The sequence below is a fragment of the Dendropsophus ebraccatus genome, chromosome 1 (assembly GCF_027789765.1).
Source record: "Dendropsophus ebraccatus isolate aDenEbr1 chromosome 1, aDenEbr1.pat, whole genome shotgun sequence".
NCBI lineage: Eukaryota > Metazoa > Chordata > Amphibia > Anura > Hylidae > Dendropsophus > Dendropsophus ebraccatus.
Window position 1 is genome coordinate 23,880,705 of NC_091454.1, and position 27,970 is coordinate 23,908,674.

Sequence of the window (27,970 nt, forward strand, 5' to 3'; positions counted from 1 at the left end):
AATGGAACTTTGTCATGTAAAGCGAACCACCTGCAGCAGCCGGGATGTAGTCTCCTCGTCTCTGATCCGCGGTGAATCCAGCCTTGAGTCATTGTGAAAATATTGAATAATTCCCAGCACCCAATCAGCATCCTTTAGGGGAGGAGAAATTCTACAGAAAACACAGATCTTTGAAAGGCAACTGGTGAACGGAATCACAGCAGCACTAACTGAGAGTTAAGCAGCATTTTGCCATCGAGAGTGCCTGGGGAAGAAGATTTTATGTTGTTTTTGTGGCTTTTTATGAATTATTTAGAATTTCTTCTTTGTTTTTTGTTTTTTTTTTACTTTTTGTTCATTCATTCTTTTATCTATATTTGACCTCTCCTATATGTATCTACATTTACTCATTTGAGTATTTTATGTGTATTTTATGTCATTTGTGTTCGGTTTTTAACCATTGACCCATTGAATTCTTGAGTCTTTTTCTTTTTGGCTTTCTAATCATTGCCTACAACCAAACTGTTCGAACTCTCTTGAGCTTATAAAGCCATAGTCATGGATGACCAGCAGAGCATCAACACCACGTGGCCAGGTCATATCTTCCCTTCGGACAACCCTTTGCCAAGGTATCTAAACAGCACTGAAGAATACTTGGCGTACCTGTGCGGGCCAAAGCGCAGTCGCTTATCGCTGCCCATGACTCTAGTTTACGCCTTTATCTTCTTGGTGGGGGTCAGTGGCAACATGCTGGTGTGTCTGGTGATCCTGAAGCACCATAACATGAGGACTCCGACAAACTATTACCTGTTCAGCCTGGCTGTCTCGGACCTCCTGGTCCTCCTTCTTGGGATGCCTCTTGAAGTCTACGAGATGTGGAGCAACTACCCTTTCCTTTTCGGGGCTTGGGGTTGTTACTTTAAGACAGTGCTTTTCGAAACGGTATGCTTCGCCTCCATCCTTAGCGTGACCACAGTTAGCGTGGAAAGATACGTGGCCATCATGCACCCTTTTCGAGCCAAACTCAAGAGCACGCGAAGACGGGCGCTCAGAATCCTCATCACACTTTGGATCTTCTCCATTCTTTTTTCCATTCCCAATACCAGCACCCACGGCATCCTGCTCCATTCCTTCCCCAATGGAAGTCTTATTCCCGACTCTGCTACCTGTACTGTGGTTCAACCCTTGTGGATTTACAACTGTATCATCCAGATCACCTCTCTACTCTTCTATGTGTTACCAATGGGAGTCATCAGTGTCCTGTACTGTCTCATGGGTATTAAAGTAAGTGTCATCTCCTAATACCTTCATTGTACTTATAGTTGACTATGAAGTCATAGAGTAGACATATACTATCCCACAACTCAAAAAGCTCAAAAACAATAAACATGATGGCAATATTAGTTCCGTCAATGAGCTGATGGGTGGTGAGACGTGACGTTACGATAGATGGTACACATCAGGGTGTACAAACGGTTGGGAATCTCCATTAATATACTGGGTTGTTACATAGTTGATAAGGCTGGAAAAAACTTGTAGCCCTACTGTGTTGATCCAGAGGAAGGCAAAAAAAAAAAAAACCTTATGCAAGGTGCCCCATACCGATGGAAGGAACGCAGGTGGGGAGGACTTTAGTGCAGATGGCACATACTGTAGTTTATTGGATACATGAGGTCTATAACTAAGCAATCTCTACTTTATTCTTATAAACTTTACTGAAATAAATCATGCAATGTCTACAGATGTAGCCGAGCTGGATTTGTCTTTTAACTCTTTGCGGTTTTATTGTGACTTTAGTCATCTAAATAAACAATGCATCATTTACAGATGTAGCAGAGCTGGGTTTGTCTTTTAACCCTCTGAGGTTATATTGTGACTACTGTGGTCTATTAGTACACGAGAGTCCAGTTTATGAGTAGACTAGGGATTAGTTTATTAGAGACTAGAAATAACATTACAATTTATCATGACTGCATCTTTTACAGATGTACCAGAGCTGGATTTGTCTTTTAACCCTTTGGGGTTATATTGTGACTACCATAGTCTGTTAGTACGCGACAGTCTAGTTTATTAGAGACTAGAAATAACATTACAATTTATCATGACAGATGTAGCAGAGCTGGATTTGTTTTTTAACCATTGTGGGTATATCATCACTTCAGTAGTCTATGAGAGTTCCTAGAGTCCGGTTTAGTTTATGAGTAGACTAGAGATAAAATTACAATTATATATATATATACATATATATACATATATATATATATATATATATATATATATATATATATACACACACATATATATATATATATATATATATAAAATCTTTAATTATATATTGGAATATAGATAGATAGATAGATAGATAGATAGATAGATAGATAGATAGATAGATAGATAGATAGGAGATAGAGATAGATAGATAGATAGATAGATAGATACTAGATAGATAGATAGATAGATAGATAGATAGATAGATAGATAGATAATAGATAGATAGATAGATAGATAGATAGATAGATAGATAGATAGGAGATAGATAGATAGATAGATAGATAGATAGATAGATAGATAGATAGGAGATAGATAGATAGAAGATAGATAGATAGATAGATAGATAGATAGATAGATAGATAGATAGATAGATAGGAGATAGATAGATAGAAGATAGATAGATAGATAGATAGATAGATAGATAGATAGATAGATAGATAGATTTATGTTTTCACTACAAATGATTGTAACTCAGCAACTGATACATCATTTACACATGTAGCAAAGCTGAATTTGTCTTTGAACAACATGCAGCAACCTTGTAACCTTGTCTATGACACTGTGTTACAGAATACCAGGACTGGAAGGTCTTGATGCCACTCTTCCATTCTTACCTTGACATTGTGAATTATATCTAGTTCTTTGGTGACACCAACTATTATCACCCAGCTAATGGTGCATCATTTCTAGATATAGCAGAGCTGAACTTGTCTTAAATCCTTGTGGCTATATTGTAACTTGAGTAGTTTACCAGATGGAAATGTTGATGGAGACACGAAATAACATTAAGGGATTATGCAGCATTAGAAAAACATAGTTACTTTCTTCCAAAAACAGTGCCACACCTGCCCTATAGGTCGCGTGTGGTATTACAACTCGGCTCCATTCACTTCAATGGAACTGAGCTGCAATACCGCACACAACCTGAGGATGAGAGTGGCGCTGTTTCTGAAAGAAAGCAGCCATTATTTTCTGCTCCTATATAACCTCTTAGAAAGGGTATATCTTCCTTCTTGGTTGATCACTCATCAGTGAGAAATATAGCAGAGCTGAATTTGTCTTTTAACTCTTTATGGCTATATTATAATTCAAGAAATGGGTTAATGGAGGCTATACATAGCCTTAAAGGAGTTGGCCACTTTATAGTAAAATACTTCAATACACAGTATTAATAAGTGTTCTCACAGTATATACTGACAGCAGATCCCTATGTACCTCATAGAGCTAAAATCACACACCCCTCCTCCAGGCTGTGCTGTCCTGCTCTGTGGTGAGTCTGTCCATAAGATGGCTGACGTGGAGGAGCATGTGACCATGCCCCCCCCCCCCCCAGTGTCCACTACTGAGCCTTTATATGCCTATGAAGGACACTGGGGGGGGGCATGGTCACATGCTTCTCCATGTTGGCCATCTTATGCACAAACTCACCACAGAGCAGGACAACACAGCTCTATGTCAGTATATACAGTGAGTACACTTACTAATACTGTACACTGAACAATTTTACTATAAAGTGGACAACCCCTTTAAGAATAACCATGACTTTATGCCATTATTCCATTCCTTTAACTTGAATGCCATCTAGCTACTATGAATTCTACGAAATGGAATAGACCAATGATAGATAGATAGATAGATAGATAGATAGATAGATAGATAGATAGATATTCTAGTAAAAATATAAGATTTATCAAACATGGTGTAAAGTGAAACTGGCTCAGTTGCCCCTAACAACCAATCAGATTCCACCTTTCATTCCTCACAGACTCTTTGAAAAATGAAAGGTGGAATCTGATTGGTTGCTAGGGGCAACTGAGCCAGTTTCACTTTACACCATGTTTGATAAATCTCCCCCATAATATCTAATCCCAATAACAAACTCAGCTCTGCTACAGCAAACTACCTGTTGCTATGTATTCAGCGCTTTGTGTAGTACAGAGCCATCTTATCTAAATCCTCCTCCCCGTGTAACCTCCCGCTACTTGCGGTACCTGCAATTTATCGCCTGACTTCTACCCAGCGAGGCGGACACACACTACGCATTATGTAACAGAATTCATTCAGCTGATAGTCGGCATTGGAAGGTAACAATATGAAACAAATCCCATTAGTGGTCGTCTCCTGCCTCCAGCTCCATCTCCAGACGATCACGTTACCGCAGTGTTAATTGAATTCAGTAGGTATGGGATGTAATAGGCGCACTATCCCTATAATGTAGCAGGTGGGAAGTATTGATAATCTGAAGGAAATGGCTATGGCTGTTCACACTATTAATACCCACAATGCCACAAGTAGATTTCTTATAGTCCGTCTACTGCTCTATATTCTATACCAATGTCCTATTTATAACCCACCGAGAGAGCTTTTTTATGATGTCTAATAGAATTGGTTTTAGGAGACCAGAACTAGCAATAAAAGGAGCTGTATGAGATGAAAATAACAGCGCCATTCTTGCATATTGGTTGTGTCTGGTAGTGCAGCTTAGTTCCAGTGACTTTAACATGAATAAGCTGCAGTACCAGAAACAGCCTATGGCCAAAGGTGGAGCTATTTTGAAGATTCTGTCCTCCATTCTCATATAAACACTTTAAAGGGGTGCTCTGTTGAAAATCGCTTTCTTTCAAATCAGCCGGTATCGGAAATTTATATAGATTTGTGATTTACTTCTGTTTAAAAATATCAAGTCTTCCAGTACTTATCAGCTACTGTTTGTCCTGCAGGAAGTAGTCTAGTCTTTCCAGACTGACACAGTGCTCTCTGCTGCCACCTCTGTCCATGTCAGGAACTGTCCAGAGCCGTAGCAAATACCTATAGAAAACCTCTCCTGCTCTGGATAGTTTCTAAAATGGACAGAGGTGGCAGCAGAGACCAATATACCACTTCCTGCAGGACATGCAGCAGTTTATAAGTACTGGAAGACTTGAGATTTGTAAATCGTAGGTAATACAAAACTATATAACAGAGTTCTTAAAGTGGTTGTCCGGATATTAAATGGGTAGTTCATAAAAAAAAAAAAAAAATCTTTCAAATCAGCTGATCAAGCAAGTGCCAAAGATTTGTAATTTACTTCTATTAAAAAGCTCAAGTTCTTCCAGTACTTATCAGCTGATGTATGTCCTGCACTAAGTGGTATTCTTTCAAGTCTGGAAAGCAGGAGAGGTTTTCTATGGGGATTTGCTGTTGCTCTGGACACTTTCTGACCTGGACAGAGGTGGCAGCGGAGAGCACTGTGTCAAACTGGAAAGAATACACCACTTCCTGCAGGACATACAGCAGCTGATAAGTACTGACTTAAAATTTTTTAATATGAGTAAATTACAAGTCTCTAACAATTGCTGGGACCAGTTAATTTTTTTTTTTTTGCGAACTACCCCTTTAAAGGGGGGGGGGGGACTAAAACATGGCCACTTTCTTCCAAAAACACCACCACTCTTGTCCTTAGGTTGGGTGTGGTTTTGCAGCTCAGTTCCATTGAAGTAAATGTAGCACCTAGTGGTGGCGTTATTTTTGCAAGAAAGTAACTGTGCTTTTCTCTAATCCTGCATAACCCCTTTAAAGTATCACTGTTGTTTAATTTTGTTTTTGTTTTTTTGCTGACATCAATAGTCCAGGCGATTTTAAGAAACTTTGTAATTGGGTTTATTAGCAGAAAAATGCATTTTTATCATGAAAAAACAGTTTGAAGCTCTCCCCCCTGTCTTCATGGTTGTCTATGGAGAGGGGAGGGGTGGAGGGAGATGAGGCACCAAAACAGGAAAACAAAGAGTTAATTTACAGCTACATCACCGGGCTATCTCCTCTGAAGTCAGCACTCACCTCTCTGACCTCTGAAAACCAGTTTTCACACAGCTCCCACTGTGTAATCCTTTGTTCTCTTCTCTCTGCTACCGACTAATCTCCCTCCTCCCCCTTTCCTCTCCATAGAACAGACAGGGCACATCTGATGTAAAAGAGTCAAGATTTCCTGATAATGAGCAGTAGATGAGAGAGAGGCGGTGGGGAACCTGGGGAAAGTCTTTTTGAATGCAGATAATGGCATATTTGCCTAATAAACCCAATTACAAAGTTTCTTGAAATCGCTTGTACTATTGATTTCTGAAAAAAAATAAAAATAAATAAAAACACGACAGTCACATGACTCTTGCCATCCTCCAACCCTGGCATACTCCCAGGGTTACTGGCATACTCCCTGGCAAAGTGTTGCCTGTTATCCTGAAAATGACCACAGTCCTAGCTTTCATGCACATAAAGAATAGGCATCCTGGAGTTATCCTTGTATCTGGATTATTTCTGAAAATACAGATGTAGCAGAGCTGAGTTGGTCAGCTGGTTTTGATTGAGAATTAGCTGTTTGTAAGCTGTAATGATACCGAGGGCACTAATGAAATGGGAGGATGTAGAGACAACTGCAGACGGGCGCCAAGAGTCCCGGGGCAAGTGCCAGGTGCTAGCCACGCTACAGTAATAACTGTATTGGAGGGATTCCAGAAGACTGCAGGCTATTGCTGTCTTACTACATCCTGCTCTGCTATATATATATATATATATATATATATATATATATATGTATGACTCTCTATTAATTCATACATGTTTATAAGTTTTTATAGTAGTTTAAACAATGGTATTCTGGCAAATGCTGTTGATCATTTACTTTGGAGTACTCCGGAAATAAAAAAAAATGTTTTCTAATCAACTGGTGTCAGAAAATTTATATAGATTTGTTAATTAATTCTATTTTCAAAATCTCACATCTTCCAGTACTTATCAGCTGCTGTATGTCCTGCAGAAAGTGGTGTATTTTCTCCAGTCCGTGTCAGGAATTGTCCAGAGCAGTAGCAAATCCCCAAAGAAAACCTCTCCTGCTCTGGACAGTCCCTGACATGGACAGAGGTGCCAGCAGAGAGCACTGTGTCAGACTGGAAAGAATACACCACTTCCTGCAGAACATACAGCAACTGATAAGTACTGAAAGATTTGAGATTTTTAAATAGACGTAATTTACAAATGTATCAAACTGTCAGTTTAAAGGGGATCACAGCAGGCGAACAGGGACCAAGGATTGGACAGCCCTGCAGTTCCTCACACAGACCTTGGTGGCAGCACAGAGGCCGTGTAGTTAATGAAGTTATATTGCAAAGCTATATAATTTTATTAAAGAGATAGATAGATAGATAGATAGATAGATAGATAGATAGATAGATAGATCGGATATAGATAGGTAGATAGATAAATAGATAGATAGATAGATAGATAGATAGATAGATAGATAGATAGATAGGAGATAGATAGGAGATAGATAATAGATAGATAGATAGATAGATAGATAGATAGATAGATAGATAGATAGATAGATAGATAGGAGACAGATAGATAGGAGATAGATAGATAGATAGATAGATAGATAGGAGATAGATAGATAGATAGATAGATAGATAGATAGGAGACAGATAGATAGGAGATAGATAGATAGATAGATAGATAGATAGATAGATAGATAGATAGATAGATAGATAGGAGATAGATAGATAGATAGATAGAAGATAGATAGATAGAAGATAGATAGATAGATAGATAGATAGATAGATAGATAGATAGATAGATAGATAGGACCCCTTTATAATAAAGTTTTAGGTGCTTATGCCTATGAGACATATCAAGGTAAATGACTTCTTCCTAAGGGGTCACTGAGATGGTGTGATGGGACGCTGCCTTCCCCTACGGGTGGTATCCCCCCCCCCCCCCTGCATAGTTCCCATATATCCTGACAATGTTCTCTGTTCAGCCTTGGTCTTTAGCTACCAGCACTGGCTCCCAGTCAATAAAGTGTCAATACTACAAGTGATCGTGTAATGTCACCTAGCTGTGTGCCAGAGACTCCTACATTAGTGATGCAGCTCAAGATGTTGCTGGTCAAAGGCGTCCATCTTCTTGATTTAAAGGGAATGCATCCAATTGTTGCAAAATCTCCGAATGGAGAAAAAAATGGAGATTATATGGAGAAAAGTATTGGGATCCACGTCTACTGATGCTGAAAGAATGGCACTTCCAGCGTGGTCCTGTAATGGATCCCGTGGACCCATTGCTGCAACAAGCCAGTTCCTAAAATGTCATTCCCTTCTAGATCTTCCATGATCATCCATGAGTAGAATTACTGAAAAGTGGAGAACCACAGTAGAGATTGTGTAATGGGTAAAAGTCACAAATGTTCTGCAGACTCCATAACTCCAGACCTCATCTGGCATAAGCAGGAGCCTTATGGTATGGGTTTCCATGGCCAAGCAGCTGTATGCAACCCTTACATCACCAATCAATAGTAAGTGTTGGATGGAGTGGTATAAAGCCACCATCACTGGACTTTGGAGCAGTGGAAACATAGTCTGTGGAGTAATAGATCACACTTCTCTGTGACATCTGACGGATGAGTCTAGGCTTGGCAAAGTATGGCGGGGGGAAAATAATTGTATGGAAGTTCATTTCAGGGTTCAACCTAGGTACTTTAGTTCCAGCGAAGGGAAATCTTAATGCTTCACCACCAAGACATATTGGACAATTATCGCTTCTCACTTTGTAGGAATCGTTTGGGTTTGGCCCTTCTCTGTTCCACCATGACTGTGCACAAAGCAAGGTCCATAAAGATATGGTTGGGAGAGTCTACGGTGGAAGAACTTGACTGGACCTTAACCCATCCAACACCTCGACATGAAGTAGAAGGGGAGGCTGGAGGGAAAAAAGGGGGGTAGGGAGGGGAAATCACAGGCCCAAAGTTTTATTTAAAGATGACAAAACAGGAAAGAAAGCAGAATGGTATCAATCCTCTTCTTCCATGTCCAGACCATCCATGATGGAATAGTCTCTACGCAGGCTTTGGATCCAGAGCGGTCATGCTCTCCTTGTTCAGGATTAGGCGGTTCCGTACCAGCCATATAGCATCCTTAAAACAGTTCATAAGGCGCCAAGCCTTCTGGATTGCCTCATTTGTATGCTTCCCACGAAACAGACCATATAGCACTGACTGGTACGTCAGCCTGTTTCTAGGTACAGAGTCCCTGAGTTTGAGTTCCAGGGCATCCAACAGGCCCTGAGCAAGGGGGCACTGCCAAAAAGATGTGCATAGATGTTTCCTCCAAGAAGGGGCACCTGGGGCAGTACCTCATGTTGGACAGGTTGCGATCATGCATTAGTGACCTCAAAGGTAGTCCCTCCTGAATGGCCATCCAAGACAAGTCCTTATGCCTGTTGGTCAACTTTGCTGAGGCCACATTTGTCCAATGCAATGCATGTCTGTATATCGAATACAGTTAATATGTAAAGCGCTCAGAGGAGGAGGAGGAGGTGAGTCAATTCATAGTCAGTACGAAGTCTGGAAGAATCACAGGAGACACATTAAACCCCGGGCAAAATAAGATAATCCTTACACTCGCAGGATAGTCAGCGGGTTTCCTTACGTCATAGCAAATAAACAAATCATAAAATAAAAACACAATGTTTAATAGCTGAACATTCTGAAGAAACCAAAAATATCAGAAATATGTCTGTCCATGTCAGCGACTGTCAGGGGAAGGAGAGTTTTTTTTTTTTTTTTTATGGGGATTTGCTACTGCTCTAGACAGTTCCTGACATGTACAGAGATGGCAGCAGAGAGCACTGTGCCAGACTGGAAAGTATACGCCACTTCCTGCAGGACATATAGCAGCTGATAAGTACTAGAAGGATTGAGAATTTTAAATTGAAGTAGTTTGCAAATCTATATAACTTTCTGTCTACCAGTAGAATGGAATGTATACAGTATGGGGAAACAACTACAAAGACAGGAGGGAGGTATACAGTATGAGGACTACCTGCAGAGGGGGATGTAAACAGTGTGGGGGAAAAACTACAGAGGTAAGGGGGCGGTTTACAGTATGAGAGGCCTTACTGCTGAGGGGGGAAGTATATAATATGAGGAAACAACTGAAGGGGGGGTATACAGTAGGGGGACTATGGGGGGAGGGGGTAAACAGTATGGAATAGAAACAACAGAGATGGAGGGAGGTATATAGTATAGAGGCCTAACTATACTAGAACTGTGGGGGTTGATACTGTTGTTGTTGGCCAGTGATGTTATTTGTAGTGAAGCCAATGCTAGTTCAGCACACAGGTGTGATGTTGGCACCTGCTTTGTATGGTTGTAAGGTTATAATGGTTGGTTACCTCTGGATTTGCTGTGGGTTCCTTGGGCTCTTGTCATGAACTAAAGTGGTGACTAACTCACCCGGGATGTTGGTACCGCCACCCACAGAGAAGGGGAAAACTAACTCAAGGTGTGCAGTGGTGTTTGTATAGGTGCAGGTGCAAAGAGACTTAGACAGAGTCCGTATGTTTGATGTAAAAATATTACAATTTACTGTAGAACTTTGGCAAGATAACAGTACACGCTCTGTAGACAGTAATAATTTTGACACAGACTTAAGTGCTGACTTTGTGCTTTGAAGTAGGTGCTTGGAAAGAGTAGAAGCTTGAGTAGAAGTAGTAGTAGTAGTGCTTTGTAGAAGAGGAGTTTGCCAGAGGAGCCCTTGCCCAATGTAGGCCCTGTACTCTACCAGAACTGTGGTGTGAAGTGGTATAAGTAGTTAAGTGATACTCGGACTCACATTTAGACCTATGTCTGAACAGACTGTAAGAATAAGGGCCTTGTGTGAGTTCCCTCAGCTGGGTATTTTAAAGACGTCGTTTCAGACATACCTTCTGCTTCTTGCAATGTTTCCTTTCAGACATGCCCTTTCTTGCAGCAATGGCCCTGCGGTTCCTGGCGTGGGCTAGAGTGGTCCTTAGTGACTGCTCTCCCCTACTGTTAACTTAGCACTGCATAGTATAATTAGTGGTTTGCATAAAGAAAGTCTCTGTCTTTTGCGGCATCTGCTCTTGATTCCTATCAGGGGTCCTGGCGAAAGTCAGGCCCTGGCTTAACTACAGCAGGAACTTGGTTTTGTGTGTCCTCTCTCCCTCAAAAACTAAGTAAGGGCGGGTTCACACTACGGAATTCTCGCGGACAAAGTCCACGGAATTCCGTCAGCTGTCCGCCCGCACATCTGGGCGCCTTTCCGCCGGCTCCATAGACACCATTCTATGGGCCGGCGTATTCCGCTATACGCTGAAAGAAGTGTCATGTCACTTCTTTTAGCGGATCGCGGAATACGCCGGCCCATAAATTGGTGTCTATGGAGCCGGCGGAAAAGCGCGTGCCCGTGCAGGCGGACAGCTGACGGAATTCCGCGGACATTGTCCGCGAGAATTCCATAGTGTGAACCCGCCCTAAGACTGACTCACTTCCTCCACCAGTGTAACTTTTCCTACAGGAATTATCTAAACCTTCTTGTGAATGCTTTGGACAGAGAGAGGGAAAATGAGATAGGAGAGAGAAGAAAGAGCACCTCCTAATGGTCAGCACATAACATGACACGGAAAACTTAATCTATAACCTTCCTCAACTGTGCAATAGTAGTCATACATATATTGAACAGTGACACCTAGTGGGGAAACTATATACTTCATCCACCACTTTACCTGAGTGCACGACTTACTGGGGTGCACGTACACAACACTTGTGGTGGGACACCACACAACCTACTGTATAGATTGGGTCTACAGTGTAGGGGCATACTGTGTTTCTCCGAAAATAAGACTGACCCTGAAAATAAGCCCTAGCCCCCCCTTTTTTTTCAGAGGAAACAAAAATAAAATAAGACCATGACTTTTTTTTAGAGAAACACAATGTGTGCTAATGTAAGTGTAAGAAATAACACTTGTAAATATGAAATAAACAGCTGTGCCCCATCATTGACAGGTAGATGAAATGGTCGGAAAGGGCCAGAGATGCCTTTCAGACCAGACTGCTCTTAACAAGCCGAGGTCATTTAGTGAATGGCTGCTTGTGTAACAGTCATTTAGTGAGCATTAATGGGAACACTGGGAGCCTCCGGTGCTGTAATCCTGGTGTCTGTCGCAATATGCAGGAATTAACTACTTGTGTACATGGAGCTATTGCATGCATCTATAGCCCACGTCATGGTAATGTCAACACCCTGTGTACATTGATCCCCAATTCTGCTCCCTCAGTTTTACATGTGTCTCTGACATAATCCATCTGTAATTAGCCGTACCTAACATCAGTGACGTATCCGCATCTCTATTCTACTCCCCATCCTCTACAAAAAATAGGGACTAAATAAGCGCTTTGGGAATTGATCTCATTGATAGAAGGAGTATGGTAAATCTATTTATCAATCATCGAAAGATGGATTAATCTAAAAATCTAAAATCTGAATAACAGAATAAAATTTACATTTTTTTATTTTTTATTTTTTTTTGCTGGCTGTAAATCAAAGCGCATCGGTAGAATAAAAGTCCTTTTCCCATCATCTCTCCCAAAACTTTTATGTCTCTTTAATCGTAAAAAAAAAATATTTCAATTCCTTTAACATTACCTGCTTACATCTAGGCAGATCACTCTGAGGTTACAAGGCTTGTAGAAACAGGGTTCTGCCACTGCTTTCCTTGCTTGTCTAAAAGTGAATCAGCTATATTTCAGGTTCCAAACTGATTACACTGTTAGATTGCTATTAGGTCAATGTGACACATGGTGCCCTTCATATATCTGTCTGTGCTTCCATACCATAAAGAATCTTTTTTATTCTAGTGTGCAAAGTGTCAAGAAGGCGTTCCCAAGTCTTATAAAGGATTATACATTTTATGTAGTGGGGGGGGGGACTACCTTAGGGTACTATTACATGAGCAAATGAAGGTCCAATCACAATCTACTAAATCAGCATTTGTTTACTGGGTTTGTTACTGTTAGTGATCTCTGTGCAGCCCTTGCCCAAACAGTTACTACATTACCTGCCCACACGCCTGGTGTTTTTCTGTGCTCTGCATGCTTCTCGGTCCAGAGGTTGTAGATTCAGAGCTCACAGGCTGCTCAGCCAATCACTGGCCAGAATCGCTGCAGCCAGTGATTGACTTAGACTGGCTGCTCTGAAGCTGCAGTGTGCGGTGCCGTGATGCATGCCGAGTGCAGGAGAAGACTGAGAACATGGCAGGTAATGTATTGACTGTTCAATTGTCAGCCGATGGTGGCCGATCATTTTAGGTCGGGAGCTAAAGAATTGTTCAGCCGATGATTGTTTCATCGGGTGATCGTTGTCTCTGTTACACAATAATCGCAGAATTGGGCCGATTTTGCCGATTATCGGTCTTTAGTTCACATCTCTGCCATGGTTTCCATTGTAACCAATATGGCAGTGCCAGATTTGTAAAACAGACACAAATGGAGCTCGGTGAACCCTGTTGGTTTACAATGGAGTTCCACTGCAATGATTATCAGTTTTTGGGGAAGAATTGTGCATCAATAGTAATAGTAACATATATATAGTGTTATACAGATATATTTTAGACCTAAGGACAAAATATTACACTATAAATAGAACCTGTTATCACTTTTTTATGCTGTCTGAACCATGTGTCCTCAGGGTGGAAATATGGAGTCATCAGTAGGGAGTGAGCCCCCCCTCTGACTTTTGCTAATGGGCTGGATAATTTTAGTGTACAGTGCTGTAGAGAAATTTAAAAAAAAAAATGTTCTCTTACATGTCTCCAATATCCAAAAAGGACACCACAAAGACAGCATTTATAAAGACTGCCATGCACCATGCAATTTTCCAATCAGCGGTCAGGAAATGATGCGAAATAATGAATTTGTTAGGTAAATGCCATTTTGTAAGATTCATGAAGAGCTCATTCTCCACGGAGCCAAGAATATAACTATGGTACAAAAAGCCTGTGACCATACTTAACCCATATACGTACCTGTACTCGACTTCTAACATAACCAGGTACACCCTAGAAATATCAACCTTCTAAACTCTTCTCAGTACTATACCCCACACTGGTCATCATTGTGTGTCTCTATGGTATATCCTCACACCTGATTTCCTGTAGGACAATAAAACTCTTAATAATTGTCCCGTTTGTTCTTTGAGAACAAAATCGGTGTACAGTATGTGGTGGTCATACTGATGGTCAAAGTTGTTTAGACATAAGCAAAACCCTAGAGTACTCTTGCCTCTCCTAGCCATATATATATCAAGGAATTGCCAATGACTTTCAAAGTCACCCATGATGCCGACCTCACTATTGTTGACAAAGGCCCAATCTCATGGTAGTCCTATGGAGAGATGCCAAAATTCGGACCATTCTGTATTCAGATGAGGTGCCTATCTTCATATATTGTACATAAAAGTCTACTAAGAGAGGCAATACTTAACATAGAAACCTACCATATGGCCAATATGAGGCTCTTGGAGAGAAGGTTGGTCCCATCTACTGGATGGTCAGAACCAATGCATTATCCAAAACAGAGGAAGGAAATGGCCCATGGAAAGGTCATGAAGGGGGATAAAACACCAGATGCTTTAGTTCTGGGTGGAAAAATTTGCCAAAACAATAGAGGACCCATTTTGACCAGTTTCAATGTACAACCCAACTTATTAAAGAGGTTGTCCCTAAATTAAAATCTATTCAGAAGTATCTGATCCATTGGGGTCTGATCGGTGGAGATCTGACCATCAAAGCGACTCTGTACCCACAATCTGACCCCCCCTCCCCCCAACTTGTACCTTCGGATAACTGCTTTCAAGATCTGTCCTGAATTCTGTTCGGCAGGTGATGCAGTTATTGTCCTAAAAAACAACTTTTAAACTTGCAGACCTGTCAAATTGGTGTGTCCTAGAGTGTGTATGCCCTAGGATTGAAACACCCCTCCATCCCTCCTCATTACTAGGAATGCCCCCGGGCAGGATTTTTCCTATTCCTCACCTGTCTGAACAGTGCACAGGTGCCTTAACGATCCGACTCATGTGCAGTGTTGACACAGGTGATAAATAGCAGAAATTTTTTTAGGGGTATTCTAGAGAGCATACACACTCTAGACCACGCTAGTTTGACACAGGGCTGCAAGTTTAAAAGTAGTTTTTTAGGACAATAATTGCATCACCTGCCGAACTGACCCCAGGACAGATCTTGGATTAAAAGCAGCTGTCTGAAGGTACAAGTGGTTTGGAGGGGGCAGATTGTGGGTACAGAGTCGCTTTAAGACCCCCCACAGGATTGGAGTGGATGTGAGTTGACTGGTTCATCATGCCACTTTATTTACGCTCTATGAAAAATAATGTACAGTAGGTGACAATACCATCTGTATGCCAGTGTAAACTCAACGTCTTTGCACACAGCCCCAGCTCATTTATTTAAATAACATATCGATTTTCTGTCATCTGCCACATAACACAAAGAAGACATGTAAAATTAAATCTACATAATAGAACCCATACAAATCCACAATCCACAAACAAGACCTTCCTGAAGGTTGTAGACTGTGATAATCCATTCCCAAATGACCTATTAGGACAATTCAAACTACTAAGGCAGTGGTCCCTATAGAGGCCCTCAGTCATGGCCATAGGTACTGGTTACATGACAATATCAACCCTCACTATACTGCAGATTGACCTGGAATATCATGGAAGCACCAGAGAAAATCATTTTTGGAGCTCACCTTTCAGTCTCCACATTTTTTTGTAACAGCATTGTTAGGAAATATTCACATGAGCATTATATACATATTATTAACTTTTGCTAGTTTCCATGTCCAAAACCCCACAATTTCACAACTAATAATAATAATAATAATAATAATAATAATAATAATAATAATAATAATAATAATAATTCTACTATTGACTTCAATGGGGAATGATAAACCACATGAAAAAGAAATGACATAACAATTCTTTCCATATGTTTTTACTCTCAAGCTGCTTACTCGGGCACCATCTTCACCTCTATACAAACTCCTCTTCTGTATTAACCCTTTATTGGGCCACTTATGTGCCGCCATATAGAATTAAACCCATCTCTGTGGCCCCATATAGTATTAGGCCCCCTCTGTGCCCTCAAATAGTATCACTTCCTCGTCTTATCTCCATATAGTATAAATCCCCTCTGTGCCCCCATATAGTATTAGGCCCCTTCTGTGCCCTCAAATAGTATCACCTCCCCGTCTTATCTCCATATAGTATAAGGCCCCCATATAGTATTAAGTTTACCTTGGTGCCACCTTGGCAGTTGACTACTGCTTAAAGGTACAACAGGTTTAGGATCTCTGTCCTAGAAGGTAGTTTTCCATTACACTCTGCAATATCTGCCAGACAAACAATTTAGCCTCTTTATTTCAACACCATCATCACCTCTATGAAAACTGTCTATCTCTGTCACTGAGTCTAGTCCTCAAAGGGAACCTGTCACCTTGAAACTGCTGCCTAAGCTATTAGCATCATGTTATAGAGCAGAAGGAGCTGAGCAGATAGATATACTGTATATTCTTTATGGGAAAAGATTCAGTATGACCTGTAATTTATTGATTGAAATCTTTGATGTTTCCAGGCTAAAGAGTCCAGTCCATTGAGTGACATCGCCCACTGGACTCCTTATCACAGAATGATCAGGGATTCCAATCAACAAGTTACACTGAATCTTCTTCCACAAAGTTATATATCAATCTGCTCAGCTCTTCATGCTCTATAGCGTGAATGCCGATAGATTAGATGGCATTGTCTTGGTGACAGGTTCCTTTTAAAGGGATTTTCTAAACTTCCAAAAAAAAACCTCCATAGTAGTGTTGGCATAGTGCAATGGTGGCAAGTCTAAGGGTAAGTTTATTTTGCCTCCTATTCCCTGTCCATAGAATATATTTTCTAAGAGAAAACAATATCATTTTAAGGGTCCTATCTGCCAGAGTAGTTATCCATTTCAAAGTGTAACTCCCATTATGGAAGACGTTACCTACCCTTATATATTCTCTTTAATTACCTGTTAAGAGTTCCTTTTTCCTGCAGCGCCACCACAGGGAAAATGAAGCATTACACCTGTTGGGTCCTCCAGAGACTATCTGTGCTGCTGCTTTAGTCATCATTTTCTTCTCTTTCTGTATGCAGGACATGGTTACTATTTTAAAGATTGCAGAAAGTATATAGAATATATCATCAAAACGATACATCACATTTTAGCAGTTCTTACAGGAATGGTTCATTTGATTTCCTGTTGGCTTCCAATATCTATGGACTCATATTTTACTTGTCAGACCAGTGGCTGCATTCTTTTTGGTAAATGATAAAATGGTTATATTTAAAGCACCGTGCAGAAAAAAAAATGTAAGTCAGCAATTTCAAGGATTTTTTTTTCCACTTTGTTTTGTACAGCTCAGGGGCGATCATTCACCGAAAGATGACAAGATGTCTGTTAACATACAGAGGCCATCACGGAAATCGGTCACAAAGATGCTTTGTAAGTATGAATTCAACTTTTATTTTATGTATTGTGTTTAATGGAGATGAATGGAAATTTTTCTTTTTGGCGTGTAACCAACACATGTAAATTATATCTAACAAATGGAGTACAAGTGCAAAAACAAATGGAATAAGTACAAGGTATTGAAAAGGCAAAAAAAAAAACAGCTCTTTGTTATAGAAACATAGAAGATTGTCAGCAGAAGAAGACAACTGGGTCCATCTAGTCCGCCCTTTTAGTATTTTAGTATAGCCATTCTTTCTTTTAGTTCCTTTGGCCTTGGTCATAGAGACTAGAGATGAGCGAACTTTTCAAAAGTTTGTGCCAACCGGACTTCAGGATTTTTTCGTAAAGTTCGGTTCGACTGAATTTCGGATTTCTTCGGATTAAAAAAAAAACAAAAAACGGAGCGGATTTCCAAAAATCCGAATCCGATCAGACTCAGATTTTTTGAAAAATCCGAACCGGATCCCATACCGGCCAAACCGGTTGGCTCATCTCTAATAGAGACCTACATACCACCATGGCTTCCATGAAGTTCTGGAAAGATGGGACCTGGTCCAAGTTGGTGTTTGCTAGTAGAATAGAAAATCTGAAGGTCCAGAACCTTCGTAGGCTCTTTAGTCTACTAAGAACAATTCTTGAATAAAAATCCCAATATCCTATCCTAATCCCCTCTTAAAAGCATTGTATGGAGGTGGTACTGAGATGTATAATTGAGAATCTATGAGAACTATTACTCTATAGTATAAGGGCCCTATTACACGGATCGATAGTTGGCCGAATCGAGCGATTATCGCTCCGTGTAATAGAAACAACGATCAGCCAATGAAACGATCTTTTATTAACACGCAGTTTTTCATTTGTCACAGCTTTTTCTTCATTTTTACTATTAAATTCAATGAACTTTTCAATTAAGCCAAAGGATAATTAGTAACCCAAACTAGAATAATGTACCAGCAGCCATCATTGCACTAAGGGAAGGATAGTAGACAGCTAAATAACGTCCGTTATTTTAGACTTAAAATGATGGACGTCATTTTATACGGGGCTGAAAAATGTGTGAACATAGCCTAACCGTATAACTATCTATACAGTATATATATTTCTCCAAGGTACCCCTTTAACAATACTATCCATTACAATATCCCGTTATATTGTTTATGTAAGTGCCATGTGGTTCCAAAATAACACTGCTATGTAGTGCTCAAATAACAGTGTTACACAATTTCTAAATAATACCACAACAGACACCATGATGTGAGTCAAAAAGGAGAAGTCCGGTGAAAATATTTATTAAAATATTGTGTTGTCCCGCAAAAATTATACAAATCACCAATATACACTTATTACGGGAAATGCTTATAAAGAGCTTTTTTCCCTGCACTTACTACTGCATTAAGGCTTCACTTCCTAGATAACATGGTGATGTCACTTCCTGGATAACATGGTGATGTCACTTCCTGGATAAAATGGTGATGTCACTTCCTGGATAACATGGTGATGTCACTTTCTGGATAACATGGTGATGTCACTTCCTGGATAAAATGGTGATGTCACTTCCTGGATAACATGGTGATGTCGCAACCCATCTCCCAGAGCTGTGCGGGCTGTGGCTGCTGGAGAAGATGATGGCAGAGGGACAGTGAGGGACACAGGGTACTGGAGGGACACTGAGCATCCCTCTGCCATCATCCTCTCCAGCAGCCACAGCCTGCACAGCTCTGAAAGTCGGATCGTGACATCACCATGTTATCCAGGAAGTGACATCACCATTTTATCCAGGAAGTGAGGCCTTGTTGCAGTGGTAAGTGCTGGAAAAAAAGGACTTTATAAGCATTTCCCATAATAAGTGTATATTGGGGATTTGTACAACTTTTGGGGACAATACAATACTTAAATAAAAATTTTTGCCGGACTTCTCCTTTAAGCGTCAGGCCCTGATGAAAATGACAATTTTGCTTAAATACAACCTTGGTTTCATCCCTCTCTTCCTAAGCTGCCAATAAAAGGAAGACCCGGCAGTGTATTGGTGACAACACAGATTTAATTACACTGCCGCATCGCTCCTGGGAGTTGTGATATCTTCTGCTGATAATTTGCTCTTTTTCATTAGACGTAGAAAAAAAAGATGGGATACAACCGAGTCATACATATTTATTACTTCTAAAAGATAGAGTAGAATAGACTATCAATGTGCCAAGATGGCATATGGAATATGTATTCTTCTCCAGTCTTAATTTCTCTTAATGTCTTAAAGGGGTACTCCGGCGGGACAAAAAAAATCTTTCAAATCAACTGGCATCAGAAGGTATATAGATTTGTAATTTACTTCTATTTAAAAATCTCAAGTCTTCCAGTACTTATCAGCTGCTGTGTGTCCTACAGGAAGTGGTGTTTTGTTTCCAGTCTGACACAGTGCTCTCTGTTGCCACCTCTGTCCATTTCAGGAACTGTCCAGAGCAGGAAATGTTTTCTATGGGGATTTGCTATGGCTCTGGACAGTTCCTGTCATGGACAGAGGTGGCAGCAGAGAGCGCTGTGTACGACTGGAAAGATTATAGCACTTCCTGCAGGGAGAATGCAGGGAGTACTGCAGCTTATAAGTACTGGAATACTACACTAATTTACAAATCCTTGTATTTTTTTTTAAACCAGTTGATTTAAATAAAAAAAATCGCAGGACTACCCCTTTAATGTCTAACCCGATTGTTGACACTTCTTTATATACTAATATACTTTTTTTTTCTTACTAGTTGTGTTAGTCATGGTTTTTGCCATCTGCTGGGCCCCCTTCCATGTGGACCGTCTTTTCTTTAGCTTTGTTGTGGATTGGACCGAACCCCTTGCCAACGTCTTTAACCTCATCCATGTTATTTCTGGTAAATTCCCTAATACATATACTATTGCCATTGATGCAATGTAAATGTATTTGCATGCATAATTTCACCTTTGACTATTTACTTTGACTTCTGTCACCGTTTTTTCTACCGGTACAAGGTAGTTTTCCTTGAAACTACTTCCGAATGATTGTTGTCTAGAAAGATGGAAGCAGGAAGTAGGGTGACATGGTGTGCCATGATATGGGTGGTCATCAGTTGGGTGTCCTCTATAGTGCCATAAAATTTTAAGATAGTACCATGGTCCGAACATCAACTTGATGTCGGGAAACCAAATAGGAAACAAACAAATTAGATGATTTGTTGAACGGAGGGAACAAGATAGTAGAGGAGTCAAACAAAGCCAAGTCGAAATATGGATGCCAGGTCAACTTCTAGAGAAGCTTAAAACACCTAAATAAAATCACTGACTGACCCTCTACTGTCTGGCTGATAGAGCATCAATAAACTGTAGAAAGCCATCAATCCATGCCATGACTAAGGGCCTTATTACACGGAGCAATTATCGTTCGAAAAATCGTTAGATCGTTCGGATTTAAACGATAATAGTTTTGTGTAATAGCAGATAACGATTAAACGACCAACGATAAATGGCTGGTGATTTGATAGAATTCGGCACTATTTTTATCGTTGATCATTTGAAAATCGTTCGCATGGAATATGATGTTGTTCGGTCGTTCGCAGTAGCAGCGAATGCAAGAGCCATGTCAAGAAGACCTTAAGAACGATCATTGTTCCGTGTAATTGGGCGAACGATTTCAGGTCATTCGCAATAGCGGTCGTTTGAGATCGTTGAAAAATCGCTTCGTGTAATAGTACTCTAAGGGTACTATAAAACGAGATGATTATCGGCTGTACTTGGCCAATAATCGTTTCGTGTAATAGTTCATGTTTAAAGGCAACGATAAGCCAACATACACAATGCCGGCTGATCGTTGTTTCAAAGCATGAACCAAAATCCTGATAGAAACAGTCTGCTGGCTGTCGCTCTGTGTAATAGGAGGGGTGCCAGCAGACCGCTGCTTTGTCCTATAGGCCTCCCGGAACGAGGAGCAAGCGATTGGTGACCAGACAGGTCAGCGCTCCCTTTTTCCTGAATATCGAGACGTCTAATCCGGCCCTAAGGCTTATTTATTTTCAGACAATTGCTTTCTACTCTTTGATGGTTCATAAGTCTTCAAATATTGAAGATATTAACTCATCTTAACTTTATCTTGCGTGCACATGGAGAACAAGAATATTTTTGGACAACTTGTACATGGTGTATTTTACTAGTTTTCCCATTTTTAAGCTTTAGCTCTAATTTTCTGTTGTCACTAAGCTAGTAGGTGTACACTTGCTGCTATGATAGCTCCCATATACTGCAAACAAACTGAAAAAAGGGATACTGCCTCCTAATACTTCTGTAGCACAACAGCAGCATGGATGACATTATAGAGCAGCACTGGGCAGAGTAAGCTGTGATTCCAATACTGGGGTGAGATAAAACATTTATATAGTTCAGTAGGGCCTTTGTATGTCTTTCTGCTTCTCTCATTCTGCAGTTCCCTCTTCCTGTGGTTTTCTATAGACAGAATGAAACCTAATACTTCATTAAACTAATACTTAATTTTGCTATTGGATTTAATAGAACCCAATTGGGGGGGGGGGGGGGGGGGTGACTGTTTATTACCCAAAAACAAAAAGACAAAAAAAAAAGTTTGCTCATAGACTAAGTGCTATGTATTATGAGAATCTGTCTCCCTATTGTGCCTATAAGTATACATACATAGAATTTTTCAAAATCACTTTTTTTCCCATTTTTATTTTATATATCGAATTATTTTTTAAGCCACCGCACTGTAACTACATTCAATCCATTCTCACACATACACAGACATTGTCTGCGGCTTTTTGGCTGCTGTGCAGAATGGTTCAGAAGCATGAAACCCTCTGGCGTCTTGATATGGAGCGCGTCTTGATTAAATGTATGAGATCCGATGGATTGCCAGACATTCTTTGTAATAAGAAATGTTTTGACACCTGCGAAATGTTGGCCTCCAGTAATATGAAGAAAAAGGAGGACGATTTGGAAGCGGAATATCTCTGAACTATCACCTGGCCCTTTATCTCTGTCCTCTAGGAGATGGGGTTTTAGTTTTGAGAAGTAGCTGAGGGTTTGGGGACAGGGAACAATTTTGCATTTGTTACTGGTGCTGGCTCCACACCTGGTCTATGAGGTTGGTTTTCCAAGAATACAGCCAAGATTCTGCTCCAATGGATTCCTATTCTGTAGTCATTTATACAGAGGAGAGAATTTTATTTGCTGTGGAGGAATAGGAATATATGATTATGTGTATGAGCTTTACTATACATGGTAGGGTGACGGATTTATATTTAGAGAAGGAAAGATTTTCTATCTATCTATCTATCTATCTATCTATCTATCTATCTAGTCTGTCCTCCTGATAACCATTTGTGAGGGGAAATATAACCTGACAGGCCCATTTATCATGTACACAAGATCTCTGCAAGGAAATTATTATAAAAGTTTTCATTTAAAAAAAGGATAAACAAATACTGACAGTATGCACAAGAAAACAGAAATGGGGTCTGATCGGCTAAAGGTACATTTAAAGATTTTTCAGGGGTTTTTTTCTGAATTGTTCTGTATACAATGACAATAGAATATCCCGTATAGTGTCTGCCTGAGTAAATGGGATACCTGTGATAGTCTACATGTCTTACCAGTATCTATTTCCTGTTTCAGAGGCAGGGATACTGATTGCTTGTTTCCCTGAAAGCCATACTGCACTAGGTCCAGCCTGAAGCCTTAATGGGTCCTATCAGGGCTGGACTGGCCATCTGGCAGTTTGGGCAAATGCCATAAGGGCCATTTAGCTGAGTGAGCCAGTCTCCTCTTCACCTACACAACCTCCCTGCACTTCACAGCCTAGTAAATCACTGGCTATAGGAGCCTGTATAGAGCAGACAGGACAGCGGAAAGGAAGAGCAGCCATCACACTGTATGCTATTCTCCTCTACAGGTCTCCAGCAGGCCCTACGTCCTCAGGTGTGCAAATCGCAGAAGATTTTTTTATGTGAAAAACATGGCACTAAAGGGGCAGGGCTAAATAGGGTTAACAAAGGGATGGGATTGAGGTTCGGGGCTCAGGTGGAGCTTAGATGGGGCAAGAATCTTAGGTGCTGGATCCTGCCTGCTCCTGCTACCAACTACAAGATCCATCAATCAACAAAGTGAGTGCAAGCTGCATTTTTTTTTGAGGGGGGGGGGGGGGCATTAAAAGGTGCATAAAAAACACCACCCAAAAAAACATGCTAGAGCAATATTAAATAGTTTTGATATGTTGCTGCCCTTATATAAAACATAATAAACATCTTATACTCATGGCGCTCCCAAAGTGTCTTCCTGTGGTTTCTCTGGGTCCCCGATGAATGATGCCGCCGCCAATTCCAAGACAAACTTTTTCAGTGGGGACCTGGAAACACCACAGGAGGACACAGGAGGAGCATGAAGAGGTAAGTATAAAATGCTTATTATGTTATATAATAATAAGAGCAGCAATATATCGAACGTTTTTAATAGCTGGATAATCCCTTTAAATATATTTTATAACATCCAAGAAATCGGTCCAAATACAGTACCAGCATAAAATGTAAAAAAAAAATACCATAAAAATAGTAAAGCAATATGCTAGCAATAGCTGAAATATAGCAATATGCTCAATAGCAATATGCTAGCAATGGGCTGAAATTATAAAATTATTATCTTGAAAGTTGTCTCTTATCTTAAGAAATGTTAAATCAAGTGGAAAGTTAAGGAAGGGTACGTCTGTACCAATAATTCTGGAATATAATGTAATCACTGGTAATGTTCTAACAATAACTAAACAGGTGCTTTTTATGGCTCGATGTGTTCTGCGAATGAGTTGCCCTGAGGGGATGTCATGATGGGCTCAATCCAATAACAACTTCTTGAAGATTGAATGTACCATTGAAACAACACTGATAGCCGAACGCTCTTACCACAGTGTACTATATCTCCTAGCATCATGATCTGTGTGCTTTGTGGTGTTACTTTCTGTAGTAAGGGATCGGCAGTTGTACTAACACAACACAGCCCTTGTTCTTGGCTTTCTGCTACTTCCAAGCGGACAATGATGTAACGAATTTGGAACGTCCATTGTATTCAGACCCTTCCAGTATCCAGAGATCCAGAGACAGGCTCATCCTCTCTACGTAATTGCGATGTAGAGGACATTGCGTCCTTCTTCCTGTGTCTGTTTGTGATCTCATGGCAGATGCCGCTCTACATATGGAGCTGTTGTTAGTACTTTTGTTGGGTCATATAGTGATGATCCCATTACAGTAGAAGCTAATATTATTAGACACGTGTCATATTATGGATAATGTTCATAGAAAACACCACTATAACTTTTATATTTGTTATAGCAAGTGCCAAAAATTTCCTTTTTTTTTGGCCTTAAATATGCTGCGTACATACTCGCAACCATTTTTGTATTGCTCCAACGCATCCAATATAAAAAATAAAGCAAGTTTGCACATTGTTTACTACAGATCAGTGTCTACAGCTTCTGTGCAGACCTTTATGTCTCCACGGTAACAGACAACAAATAAACCTTGTGTAGTCTGATCCTACAGTCACCAACTTCCATCGGCCCCCTGATGTTGCTAGTGTACATTCCATGTTAGAAAAATGAAGGAGACAGATGAAAGGGAGTGTGGCTAGAGAATTAGAAAAGAAAGACCGAAAGAGGAGCCTTGTGGTGTATCATTTTAAGGCTTTTTGTAAGTGATGTTCTGCTAGTGGTGCATGAACATGCACTCTCCTTTTCGAGTTGTGCTAGTGAATAGGCACAACTCTACGGAGCACTTCCTAACATCAGTTCCACCGCAACTTGCTCGGGGTCTCCTACGTTATAGATTGGGGGAGATACACAATGTGTAAAGACCAAAAGGACCAACTGGACAGTAATTCTGCTTCGAACAGACCAAGTTGGATGGAAGAGGAAGTTCCAAACCGCTTTGTTACCATTTCAGTGTGAACAGTTGTACAGCGGCAATCAGTAGTGACATTGATAAAGTATTTATTGGCTGCAATGCGTTTCAGCTCCAAATTAAGAACCTTTCTCAAGCATGAGATTGCTCGTAGATTATAGTACTGTTCGAAGAGGAATAACTGTCCAGCTGGTCCTGTTGGTCTTTGCGTACTGACTTGAGAATTATTCATACAATAGATCTATTCCTTGTAGCATTACCACAGCATTACATGGTGCCTATTCAAATCAGTGGGTTCTCCTGATATGATGCTGGGCCTAGTCTGCCCCATAGGGTGTGTATGCTGTTGCCATCGAGAAGAACAAAATGTGCACTCCTTCTCTGTCCCCCACCTACTTCTGCCCAGCACTACCTAGTTAAGGCTGCTCTGTCCACTTACCTGTGCTTTAGCAATATTGTGGTTCCCTTATGTCCATAGTGAAGTTTCTATGAATTCTGCTTCTGTCTGACCCCCATGTATCAACTCTGCTGTGCCGAGCCAGGGTTACCTCTATTGACTATGCTGTCCAGCATCCTACCCCAAAACTTATGGCCTGATTCCGACCTACCAAGCCTGACCCTTAGATTGTTGTCTTCTGGTCTGAGGGGACCGGCCGCTACTCTCATAGGGACCATTTTTGAGAAGCAGAAGTCCAGCTTCCATATCCTAAAGCAGGATGAAGGGTGAAAAGCTAAAGTGTACTCCACTCCTGAGTGTGCATCTACTGTATGCCAAACAGATTGGGCAACTCAGGGGGGTCCATACCAGTGATAGGTGGAGGACAGGTGGAGGAGTGTGCATGCTGGCCCTTTAATTGGTAGCAAGAACAAACACGAACACTCTATGGGCAAGACATGGCAAAGCAGCACCTCCGAATGGCGGGTGGCCTGGAGAGGACAGCGGGGCATGGAATGAATATAAGTGAATATGAAAAGGACTGGGTGTATAGATGATCATAAGACTATCTCACAATGTTGACTGACTAATCGAATGGAGAAATTGGTCACCTTTGGTAGACTTTCCCTTCATTTAGAGCCTACAGAATTTATACAAATTGTTATGTATGATGTTTACATGGGGGGGGGGTAACATTCCAGAATGGATCCATAATGTTCTGAGGCGATAGTGGTATTAAATATTTTCTTTATCCTTTCTTCCTCTGCCAGGAGTTTTCTTCTATCTGAGCTCGGCTGTCAACCCTTTGATCTACAACCTTCTCTCCAGGCGCTTTCGTTCTGCATTCAGAAACTTTCTACCCCCTCTCTTCAAACATTGGACCCCCAAACTCCCTGTACAGGTACTTGTACCCCAGAAGAGCACTTTGATCTTGGCCAATCGAATCCGCAAAGACTCGGCTGAAGAAGGAAGTCCTACGTTTCCTCATCGTACCTCTGTCTGCAGCTCTCATCTTTCTACCGTGCTATGACTAGTCTGTGGCTACTTGGGCAGTATCTGGTCCTCAAACAGCATGAACGATGGACATGTCAGTAGTAGTCAACGGGATACTGTCAAAGAGAACTGAACCTCCCCTCTGTGGGAATGACCATAGCCAGCTGCAAATGCTAAATCTCATGCTCAGACCATAATTGACTCATAATGGAACCATGAGGGCAGCCTAAAGGTACACTTCCGTCAAGGGTTTTCCAGAAACTACTGAGAGATACATGATTATTGTATGTAATAAAACAAATGACTGGTTTTTACTGTATATAATTTCTTAAACTATAAACCAGTTCCTGCTCAGTGTTTTTTGGAGTGTCCTCTCTTTGGACAATGATAGCATTTCACAAAGGATTATCTAACGCTAGAGATGAGAAATATGATTTTTTTTTTTTCCCAAAAAAATTGAAATTCTGTTTTTTTTTATTTTTTTTTTATTTGGTTTCGACAAATTTGCTCATTTTCAGGTGGCCATATGAAACTTCTTACTGGGGTACTTACAGAAGCAGAGGTTGTAGTGACCCAAAGTGAGTGCAAGAGCTGGGATTCCGATCAAGTGTCTGCCTCTTGGAATTAATGAATCCAAACTGAATGGAACCCAATGGATGATTCCATCAATTTGGACATGACATTTTATTCGGAAATTTCTACTTAACAAAATGGAGGAGGAGTTAGAGGTGAAGACTAAAATGAGAGCATCACACTTCCGCTAAATATGAGGAGATAGTAAAGTCTTGGCAACTTGACAATCTCTTACCTACAATGTAGATTTTTCTACAAAATGGGCCCATTGGGTAAAGTTGCTAAAACACAGCGCAAAGTAATACACACATTTTAGTACAATAAAAACTGCAAATATCCAACAAATCATTGGAATCCAGGAAATGAGACAGTAATCTCTTTATGGTATATAAAACTGGTGTAATTAATTTCTTTTCTA

The 27,970-nt window shown here is 40.5% G+C and overlaps 1 protein-coding gene across 1 annotated transcript; it reads left to right on the forward strand.

The window, feature by feature from the left end:
• The first annotated feature begins 537 nt into the window (after nt 1-537).
• NMUR2 (neuromedin U receptor 2) lies at nt 538-27,707 on the forward strand. The gene is made up of 4 exons (XM_069955719.1): nt 538-1,263; nt 17,544-17,628; nt 20,388-20,513; nt 26,757-27,707. The coding sequence occupies exons 1-4, from the start codon at nt 538-540 to the stop codon at nt 27,014-27,016; spliced, it is 1,197 nt and encodes a 398-aa protein (XP_069811820.1). The 3' UTR covers nt 27,017-27,707.
• The last annotated feature ends 263 nt before the right edge of the window (nt 27,708-27,970 follow it).